General features: G+C 35.6%; 1 protein-coding gene across 1 annotated transcript in view; it reads left to right on the forward strand.

The window, feature by feature from the left end:
• The window catches only part of LOC118194643 (uncharacterized), a 249,889-nt gene extending 242,939 nt beyond the window's left edge, over positions 1 to 6,950 (forward strand). The window contains exon 4 of the mRNA XM_085821791.1: positions 836 to 6,950. Within this exon, the coding sequence (XP_085677917.1) occupies positions 836 to 1,414 (579 nt within the window). The 3' untranslated portion in view covers positions 1,415 to 6,950. The remainder of the gene's footprint in view (positions 1 to 835) is intronic.
• The last annotated feature ends 5,077 nt before the right edge of the window (positions 6,951 to 12,027 follow it).

Raw genomic sequence — 12,027 nt, forward strand, 5'->3', positions numbered from 1 at the left:
GCGTATTTCGGTACTTCAAATCGTTACTAGGGCACTTCGGTACTCCAAATCGTTACTAGGGTACTTTGGCACTCCGTTACTAGGGTACTTCGGTACTCGAAATCGTTACTAGGGTACTTCGGTTCAGCAAACCGTTACTAGGATACTCCGGTACAGCAAACCGTTACTAGGGCACTACGGTACAGCAAACCGTTACTCCGGTATTTCGTTACTTCGGTACTCCAAATCGTTACTTGGGTACTCGGTACTTGAAATCGGTTTTCGGTACTTTTCAAAGTAACGGTTACTTAAGTAACGGGTATTTTGTACCGGGTACTTGTCTGTACCCGTTACTCTCGTACCGGGTACAAAGAATGTACCGAAGTTGCCCATCACTAGCCCTCGGCCATCAGAAAGATTTTTTAAAGATGTCTAAATTCTAATTTTAATTAAAAAGCATTCTTTTTTTTTTTTTTTTTTTTTTTTTTTTGCATTTTTAAACGTCAACAGCAGAACGTAAGTAATGAGCATTTGAAAATATATAACATGCTGAATGAAAATAACTAGCTACAATCTCTTTTATTCGCCATAATCTAATTTTTAAACCTCTAATAGGTTAAATGGTAGTTGAAAAGTATTTTAAAATTTTCTAGAAAGGCTATTCTAAGGGAGATCTTTTGTTCATTTTTATAGCTTTGCTAAGCTTTGATATTTTGAGATAACACTTACATAAATAATATATAAGAAATATACTTTAATATTTTTTATCTGTTTCATCTTGATAATGTATAGAGTTAATTGTTTAAAATAAAAACTAGTAATATCTAACATATCTAATGACTGCACTTTTTTAAAGCTGGGCAGTCCAGAAGTGCGAGGAATTGTATGCAAGAAAGAAGATCTCATGTCTTTGATGAGTGTTCCAGGAGCTACTAAGGAGAGAAGAGTATCTTCTCCTGCAGAACTAATCGTTCCTGTGTGTTCGAACCTACCCAGTTCGCCACTTCCCGTTCTGAAATCGCCTTCGCTCAAGGTAGCACCTCATTCTCCCCTCAACACTCGAGGCTCCTTTCGATCTTCGCGTTCCACCTCACTAGATCCCGCTTCTTTGCCTCGAATCTCACCACGGCCTTCATCAAAGAGTATTCTTCAGCATCATTTAGTCACTGATGACATCGACGTGAAGCCTGGTACTTTCTTAGAGGTCGTACCAGAGGTAAAGAGAAGATTATCTGGTCCCCTCATACAAGTAAAAGAGAGGATCCCAGAAGAGGATGAAAGTGAGACGCCCGTTCAGTGGGACGACAGCAACTTTGTTGATCCTAATCTCATTGGTGGGGCCATCGAAGCTTACCTGAAGGGTATGGGACCTTCGCCTACACCTACGCCCAGTACAGAGAAAAGAGTGTCCTTTAAAAAGAATCTTATTAAGTGAGGAGTTTCGATTTTTATCCTCATTCCATTGTCCGAATAAGATTAACGATGCAAATCCTCTTATACTAGATGCAAAAAGGGAAACGAAAAGAGTGAACTCATAGCTCTGATGGAAATTATTATTGCGTTCAGGCGAAATGTGAATCTTGATGAATAAAGAGCAATCACGAAATAGTGATTAAAAATTCTTTAAATCTTCTCTTCCATTGGGCTTTCAATTCACGTGGAATGCACATTTTTCTTCTGCACATGGGGGATTATCTTTGTATACTTCCCTGACTTTCAACGATTCTCAATCTTTCTGATGTAGAAATATGGGAGAAGAATTTGGAAACAAGATTTCTTCGAATTATCGAACAACGAAACTTTTTGAACACTGTATACTTTAGTTAAAATATTAAATTTCATGTAAATTAGATTGAAACCTCTAAACCATAAAGAAGCCTCAACAAAGATAGTATAAACTCGGAAAAGACTTTTATTTTTAAAGATTATAGGAAAGATTTTTAATTTTATCGTCACCAATCAGTTTAATTAAAAAATACAGGGGTTGGACAAAAATATGGAAACACCTTTAAAAAAACATGTTTCTTTGCTTAATATGGTGTAGGAAACCCGTTGGCATCCAAAACAGCTTGCAGTCTTCACGAAATGGATAAATACAGTTCCTGTATGTTTGCCAAGGGAATATTACACCGTTCTTCCTGCAAAACGGTGGCAAGTTCAGATAACGATGTTGGCGGTGGATAACGAGAACGCACTTTCCGTTCCAATGTAGACCACAAAGATTCGATAATATTCAGGTCTGGTGACTGTGGTGGCCAGGGGAGATGGGACAACTCATCCTCGTGCTCAGAAAACCAGTCCTGGACAATGTGAGCTGTGTGAACAGGGGCTTTGCCGTCTTGGAAGACACCATCACCATGGGGGAACAAAGTTTGTACCATGGGATGAACTTGATCGGCCAAAATGTTCACATAAGTCTTGGCAGTCATGTGCCCTGACACAGTTATTATGGGGCTAGCAGAGAACCACAATATGGCTGCCCAAACAGAACCCCCGCCATATTTCACTCTTGGCAACAAGCAGTCTGTATTATAGGCTTGAGATGGCGTTCTTCAAACGTAAACTCGGCCAGAAGTGGGAAACAATGTGAAAGAAGACTCGTCAGACCATATTACTCGCTTCCATTGCTCTATAGTCCAAGTCCAGGCTTTATGACTTAAACACCACCTTTTCCTGTTACGGGCATTAGCATCACTGATGAGTGGCTTCTCAATTGCAGCACGGCCAGCAATTCCCTGTTTATGAAGCTCCCTTCTAATTGTTTTGGTACTCACAGGGTTCGGTAACACAACATTCATTTCAGCAGTAACATTTGCAGCTGTGGTCTTCTTATTTTTCGTCACAATTGCCCTTAATGATCGTCTGCCACGATCACTCAGGACACACTTTCGTCCGCGCTGTGATTTAGCAGATGATGTTTTTCCGCTTTTCAAATATGCGGAATAAATCTTCGATACAGTACCTCTTGAAACACTAAACACCTCGGCTACCTTGCTTACGGAAGCACCTACCATACGTGCTCCAACAATTTGCCCACGTTCGAAGTCTGTTAACTCTGGCATAATGCAATGACAACCTCACATAACAGTACCCCGACAACAACTGAGCTGTTTAGCACATTTACGAAGTTGTATAGGTGGCGTCAGTAGTCGAAAACGCCAGCGCCACCTACATATTTCATTAAAATCAATCTTTCTTTTCAAACATGCATTTCACAAGGTGTTTCCATATTTCTGTCCATCCACTGTAATTACCAGATTAACACACTCTTTATATAATACGATTGTTGGTTGCCTGAAATAGTAATCGGCAATTACTTCTACAAATGCTTGTCATTAGCAGTTGTTTCGAGAACTTTATCAATACTCGTTTTATATGATTTTCTATAAAGAACCTTCAGAACTAATAGAAAAGAAACTTTATAATACTGCATACATTTCGTTTATTTCCTTCTAGTTTCGTACATTTCTGATCTATTGTTCTGAAGTATCGCACATGCTATAAATACACGGCAGACAAATCTCAAACATGGACGTCATAACAAAACTAATGAAGTGATTAGGGATGATATGGTCTTGAACTTTACCTCTATGAGTCTCATGAGTCTCTTTATATCTCTCATATGATCTTGAACTTTATAAGTAAATCCTACGTTTTCAACTCAATTCTTTTAATACCTATCAACCATATGTGAGTGATAAAGCTAATAAGCTAAAGAAAGCATTACAACCTACGTTATTTATGAAACGTGAAAGATATAAAAAAATATTTTTCAGCAAGCAATATCTAACTTAGGCTTTTTTTTAAAAGAAAGGACACTGAATAGCCAAAACATTACAGCTGCCCCCCCCGACATGTCAGTCTTCTTTTAGCACAGATAAAAGCCTATACGTGCAGCAATCTTGACTTCATGCTAGAGGATTATGCCCACTGTATCCTTGTCGACAACTCCGTTTAGGTTGCAGTTTCACAGAACTAACATTTATCTTATTACCATGTCACAGAAATCAAAGAGATTTAACAGAGCACAAATTCGAGAACACGGAAAAAATTACCTTTCTCCAGTATTGGCTTAGTGTAATATGGAAAATTTAAGTGCAAAATATTGTAAATCTAATGATTATTTACTGTCTCATTTACAAATGAGAAAATGAGGAAATTAGCAGAAACATAAAAGTTCAAAAATCTAAAATCTGAATCAAAAATATTAACTAAGTTAAAATTAAGTCAAATGGGCAATTTTATGAGAATTTACTTCACGAACTGAAAAATGTTTCCCCAATAAACATTTTTCAAAATCTGAGTTAAGAATAAAACTAAATTTAACCGAAAAAAAAAAAAAAAAAAAAAAAAAGAAAGAAAGAAAAGAAGGAGGTCGTTTAGAAACCAACAACTGATAGAGCACTCGCAATTGCTTCTTTCATTATATTTACTTGAACGTTTTCACTTCGAAATGTGAGAGTCCTTCCAGGCTGTTCTTTGTATGATAAATCATAATTATGACTGTTGTTTACATATGAACTTCCAGGATAAACCCTGGATCTGGTTCGTGAACAAATTTCAAATTACTACCAACTTACACGGTTAGGCCTTTTGCGAAAATCTTTTTTTTCTTTCTTTGTCTATTCCCAGTTCTTCAGAAATATCAAAGGTATACGATTAAAATTAACAGTGGCAATTAACATATTAAAACAAATTGCATTCTACTGAGAATCACAGCAAGTTTATTAGTTGATGTCTCAATTGCGAAGAAGTTAGGATTAGAGATTCACACCTAAATGCCTAGGAACTTTTGAATGTGAATTTTATTAAAAAATAAAAAAAGGATTCCAAAAGCTATAGATCCCTCCGAAATAATGGAAGAATCTGTAGCTCTAAGCACATCTGTTTTGGTCAAAGTCTGAATTAAGAAACAACCTGAATTTTAAAAATGCTCTTCTCTTGTACTCTAGGACAGAAAAGTAAAATTAGTAAGTGATGAATATTTCTATATGGATTTTGTTTGTTTTTTTATCAGCCCTCTGATATATGTTCTGATATATTTTCAAGAACATATGCAACAGCCACATCTAATAAAATATTTGGAAACTTCATACATGGTCTTACTAAGGCAATAAGCCGGGAAATGTTTTTAAGACCGGTTTTAGCCAACAGATGACTGAAATGTAATTGAGATATAATATAAACCTTTAAAATCCTCGAATTTTTTAACCTATTCTGAATAAGAGTAATATTTCGAATTAACAGGGGTTCCCAACAAGAAGGAGGGGAATTTCATACCCATACCAACCGGGGGGAATATCACAGCTTTAGGGAGGGATTGTGATCTTTTATTTAGCTTCAGTATTTACTTTTAATTTATGAATATAAAACTACTTTTATTTAAGTTTTGGGATTTATCAACATTTACTGTCAATTTTTTCTGTTTAATTTGTAAAACACGTTAGAAAAGAATCTACATTTAAATAAAATGTTTATACATTTTTTGAGTTTTTTGAGTTAGGTGGGGATGATAGTCTAGCAATGAAGAGGTGCATGGGGAAAAGGATTGAGAACACTGGTTTAGAACAATAATTATTTACCTAGTCGTTTAGAAGTGTGTTATTTATTTTATCTTAGTTTCTGAATATTTAAATTAAAATTTATTTGTTCAGTTTAATTTTTGATCAACAGATGCAGAACCGTGTGCGTCCATCTAGTAATCTTAAAAATCCAAGCCATAAAAGATTTTGAAATTGTTTATTGTGTTATTACTGTTGAGATAAATAGAAACAAGAACGAATAAAACTTACAATTCTGAATTAATTTTTATGAGAATAGAGGTAAAAATGCACGCGAAAGTTACGATATTGCAGAAGACGAATAATTATTAACATCTTTAAATAAATATAAAATGTAAACCTATGATGTTTATTTCTGTACTTTTCAAATAGACTTGTTAAAAATTCTCTTAGTTTTTTTTTTTTTTTTTCCCTTTTATAATTATATCATAATAAAATGCTGTCCTCCTCATATGTGCTAGGTTGTCTCATAAATGAAGTGTGAGAGAAAATTTTGTGCATTCTGTTCAAATTAATCCTTTGTTTACAGCTTACCTATTCTGTAATGCTTCAGTAATAAGCTGGTTGGTCGCATTTTATGGTGCATAACCTAACAAGTTTATAAGGTTCTATAACAATAGGATCAATTTAACCAAAAGCATAAAGGTTTATTTCTTCCGAATGCTTCACATCACTAACCTTCTCCATGTATGCCAAAACATTTGTGATCCGAGCACGTTGTGTCAAGTCTCAACTTCTTATAGGTCACCGAGTATACCCTTTGTGACATATTCCATATCTTGTAGATTGGGAATAAAAAAATTAACTGTCGAGTCAATAGTATTCTGCATTTTTTGACACTGGATTTATGAGACACTCTATACTAGAATTTATCATAACAATTTGAAAAATGTTTCTGCAAATTTCTTTTAAACCGCCAGTAGTTTATCAAATTATAATCCTTTCTTCTTCAAGAATCTTGTATAACTTTTGCTATTTTTCTGTTGCATGCTACATAATATTAGTGTATAATGTGTAATATCTTCTCTTATGAAATGTTTGAATGTTTGAATATATTTGAAATGTTTAAAGTATTTACTTTTCTTAATAGAAATGTTTATTTGGTTCTTAAATAAATGTTCTGGATTAATAATTAATTGCTCTATGATAATTGGTGGAATGAGTAAAGTGTACGAAACATTACTTACAAACTGAAATGGTTGGTGGCTACTAAGCGAGAAGTCGGAAATAGCAACCTAATCAGCTAAACGTCTAAATTTGATGTGTTTACAAATCTCCTTTTAGAATATTTTTTTGTGTACAGAACATGTGTATGCATCGTGTAATTCGCTATCAAACTAAAAACTATCATTGTGTGCATTGCTTGTATCTCTATGTGTCCTTGAGAATAAATATCTTGTAAAAACCTAATCATTATTAATTTATTTCCTTCTCTTGCACTTAAAAAAAAAGCATTAATTTTAATACTTAGTCCTTAAATAATTTCTTCTGAAATCCTAGTTTAAGCCCAAAATGCTATTTTTAAAATCATAATTTCTGGACTTCATTTTAGTAAAATACCCTAGCATAAATCTATTTATCTATATATCTAGAAATAGATAACGGAGCCCTAGATCGTAGATTGTTATATAACCGATTTAAAAAAATTACTTATGACATATTATTAACATACAACACCGTAGAACGGAATCATCCAAATCGTCCAAATACTGCAGTTTTCAAGCTCACATTATAAATCCAAATCATTTAGAAAGCAGCTCTTTTTTTTTTTTTTTTTTTTTTCCTAGCATGAGTCTATTCATTCTTGCAATTTAGTAAAAATTTCTGTGCTATAATATAAGTTCTGGAAAAAATCGTAACAACAATAAAAAAATTTATAATAAAGTTAAACTAATGACAGTGAATCGCAGAAGTGCAAAACAACGATTATGAAAAAGATTGGAATAAATTTAAATTACAATGAAAATGAAATTAATGATTGGCTAGCAAGTTATCCTGGGTATCGAATTCGAAAAAACGAGATAATATAATATGTGCAAGAAATTTAAAAAAAAATAAAAAAACTAATTTTTACAATAATAATTCAGACCTTTCAAATAATAAGTGTTTGCGAATGGTTATTACGTGATTGCAGTAGAAGGCTGCTTGGTTAATATTTGGTACGAAAGAAAAGCTCAGTTCATTTAATATTATTTTAGCCTAAAACTTTGAAAAGAAAAGAAAACTTAAAATTCCATATTTATCGCTGTGCACAGTCCAACACTGGAAACTCTTAGCAGTTTTCGATAACACTCATGGCATGTGGTTAAAGCAATACAGATGACGATAACAATCTGGATTTTCGATGAATCACTAATCTTTATTTTTACACATATCCAAATGATAAATTTCTATGTACACTACACAAAAAAAGATGGGGACAGTTCTATATCTGTCATTCTACTGGGCCGATTGACGGGGCTGAGTGAGTGAGTGAGTGAGAGAGAGAGAGAGTGAGAGTGAGTGAGTGAGTGAGTGAGTGAGAGAGAGAGAGAGAGTGAGAGTGAGCGAGTGAGTGAGTGATTATGGCGCAAAAACCAAAGATGATTATAACGCGCCAAACACAAGATGGGATGATTACAACTGATGACATTAAAATTCAATAAATAAAAACAAGTAGACAAATGTACCAGATCCAGAGGATGAAGTCATATAAACAAAAGTTAAAAGCACACATTAAAATTCAAGACATAATCTTCAGAACAAATTACATTAGGTAATAAAAGCCAGTCTCTTTTAAATAATAAAATAAATTACAATTGACCTCTCTTCCGATTAAACGGTCGAGAGGTAAGTCACAGCTATTAAAATATTTCTGACAAAGACTGTTAAAACAGGGACACTCAATTAAAGTATGACGAACAGATAGACAAACATTACAATATGAACAAACAGGTTCATTCTCAGTTTTTAAAAGGTAGTTATGTGTCACTCTAGTGTGACCAATTCTGAGGCGAGTCAAAAAAACTTCCTCCTTACGATTTCTAGTTGATTCCCAATGCTCAATTCTAGGCTTTACATGTCTTAACTTGTTTTGAAGCTGAGCATCCCAAAGTTGCTGCCATTTTTTTCGGATCTTCTCTTTGACTACACAACAGATGTCTCCAAAAGGGATGAGGCGACTGAACAGATCAACAGCACATTTCGCTGTGATAACTGCCAGCTCATTCCCTTTTATTCCCACATGGCCGGGAACGCAGCAGTACAGGATATCATATCCACGAGTCGTTAAGTTTATATGTAACTTCAGAATATCCACCGTGACTGGATTTTGAGTATGGGAAAAAGCTTCTAATGATTTAAGCGCACTACAAGAGTCTGTATAAAAGAGATGTACAAAAGACTATAATATATCGCAGTTAGTTCGGATGTTAAGACAGAGAAAGCATTGTGCAAGTGTCTGCCCTCCATGTGGTCTTCAATTACAAATGCCATCCCGACTTGATCTTTTGACTTGGATCCATCTGTATAAACTGGAAGATAACTGCTATATTTGTCCCTGTGCTCAGCGAAGAGCTGTCTGTAAATAATCTCGATAGTGCTTGCCTTCACATGATACTTACAAACATCAAGAAGCTGAATCCGTGCATTTTCCCAAGGTGGGATTTCAAAATTCTGTACTGCTTGGAGGTGCATATCAGAGAGGGAAAGTTCCTCAATGACAGGGCGAACTCTTAAAAGAAATGTAGGAACACAGAATGGACGTGTTTCAAATAACGCATTACACACATCATCAAGTAAGCACAGCTTTTAGGGATGTTCAGGTTGGGATAGAATATTAAAATATTGCAAAAGGGACAATTGTTCACGCCTCAGATAAAGTGATGGTGCATTACAGTCAACATACAGGCTCTGGACAGGAGAAGTCCTGAAAGCTCCTGAACAGATCCGTAGAGCTTGATGATGAACAGGATCCAGTTTTAACAATACTGATGACCGGGCGGATCCGTAAACAACTGAGCCATAGTCCAGTCTAGAGCGAATTAGAGCTCTGTAAATGCTAAGCATGGAGCAACGCTCTGAACCCCAGGAGGTGTTCGCCAGGACTTTTAGAATATTTAAAACTTTGGTACACTTTTTTCTCAAGTTTAAGACATGAGGAAGGAAAGTCAATTTTCGGTCGAACATCACCCATAAAAATTTTACTCCAGGTGCAACTGGAATTACAGACCCATTGAGGTATAATTCCGGCTCAGGATGGAGAACTCGCTTTTTACAAAAATTCACGCACACAGTCTTCTCTTTTGAAAACGTAAATCCTTTTCTTTTTGCCCATTCCTGGATCCTGTTCAAAGCGATCTGCAGCTGCCTCTCTACATGTCTCATATCCGCACCCCGACAGCTAATTTGTAGATCATCAACATATAAAGATCCTGAAATGGTGGGAGGAAGTTGTTTTAATACAGAATTTATTTTTAGGCTGAACAGAGTTACTCTTAGCACACAGCCTTGAGGAACACCCTCTTCCTGTTCAAAAACATCTGACAAAACAGAGACAATCCTTACTTGAAAAGTCCTAGTATTCAAGAAATTCTGAATGAAAATTGGTAGGTTGCCACGCAAGCCACTCTCGTGAAGATCCCGAAGTATACCGTATCTCCATGCCTTATCATAAGCTTTCTCAATATCAAAGAATACCGAGACTAGGTGACTTCTTCTTACAAAAGCTTTTTGAATGGATGTCTCTAAGAGGAGCATGTTATCTACGGTAGTCCTCCCCTTTCGAAAACCACATTGATAAGGCGATATAATATCATTCTTTTCCAAGAAGTAGACTAGGCGGCTGTTTACCATTTTTTCAAACAGCTTGCATAGGCAACTCGTAAGGGCAATTGGCCGATAGTTGGAGGGTGAGTAAGTGAGTGAGTAAATGAGTGAGTGATTATGGCGCAAAAACCAGAGATGATTATGACGCGCCAAACACAAGATGAGATGATTACAATTGATGATATTAAAATTCAATAAATAAAAACAAGTAGACAAATGTACCAAATCCAGAGGATGAAGTCATATAAAAACAAATTAAAATTCAAGACACAGTCTTCAAAACAAATTACATTTGGTAATAAAAGCCAGTCTCTTTCAAATAATAAAACAAACCACAATTGACCTCTCTTCCGATTAAACAGTCGAGAGGCAAGTCACAGCTATTAAAAGATTTCTGGCGAAGCCTATTAAAACATGGACACTCAATTAAAATATGACGAACAGATAAACAAACATTACAGTTAAAACAAACAGGCTCATTTTCAGCTTTTAAAAGGTAGCTATGTGCCACTCTAGTGTGACCAATTATGAGGCGAGTCAAAAGAACTTCCTCCTTACGAATTTTGGTTAATTCCCAGTGCTCAATTCTTGGTTTTACATGTCTTAATTTATTTTGAAGCTGAACATCCCAAAGTTGCTGCCATTTTTTTTTCGGATCTTTTGTTTCACAACACAACAGATGTCTGCAAAAGGGATGAGACGACTGGACAGTTCAACAGCACATTTTGCTGTGATATCTGCCAGCTCATTCCCTTTTATTCCCACATGCCCCGGAACCCAGCAGTACAGGATTTCATATCCACGATTTATTAAGTTTATATGTATTTTGAGAATATCACTATTACTGGATTTTGAGTATTAGGAAAAGGTTTTGTTGTTTGACTTCTGAATTAGGAAAAGCTTCTATTGATTTAAGAGCACTATACGAATCTGTATAAATTATAAACTTTTTGTAGCAGAGCCTTGAGATGTATAAAAGACTATAATATATCGCAGTTAGTTCGGATGTTAAGACAGAGAAAGCATTGTGCAAGCGTCTGCCCTCCATGTGGTCTTTAATTACAAATGCCATCCCGACATAATCTTTTGACTTGGACCCATCTGTATAAACTGGAAGATAACTCCTATATTTGTTCCTGTGCTCAGAGAAGAGTTGTCTGTAAATAATCTCGTTAGTGCTTGCCTTCACATGATACTTAAAAACATCAAGAAGGTGAATCTGTGCATTTTCCCAAGGTGGAATTTCAAAATTCTGTACTGCTTGGGGGTGCATATAAGAGAGGGAAAGTTGCTCAATGACAGGGCGAACTCTTAAAAGAAATGTAGGAACACAAGATGGACGTCTTTCAAATAAAGCGTTACACACATCATCAAGTAAGCACAGCTTATTGGGATGTTCAGGTTGGGATAGAATATTAAAATATTGCAAAAGGGACAATTGTTCACGCCTCAGATAAAGTGATGGTTCATTACAGTCAACATACAGGCTCTGGACAGGAGAAGTCCTGAAAGCTCCCGAACAGATCCGTAGAGCTTGATGATGAACAGGATCCAGTTTTAACAATACTGATGACCGGGCGGATCCGTAAACAACTGAGCCATAGTCTAGTCTAGAGCGAATTAGAGCTCTGTAAATGCGAAGCATGGAGCAACGCTCTGCACCCCAGGAGGTGTTCGCCAA

The sequence above is a fragment of the Stegodyphus dumicola genome, chromosome 8, assembly GCF_044657685.1.
Source record: "Stegodyphus dumicola isolate Sdum_Otavi_A_Nest chromosome 8, ASM4465768v1".
NCBI lineage: Eukaryota > Metazoa > Arthropoda > Arachnida > Araneae > Eresidae > Stegodyphus > Stegodyphus dumicola.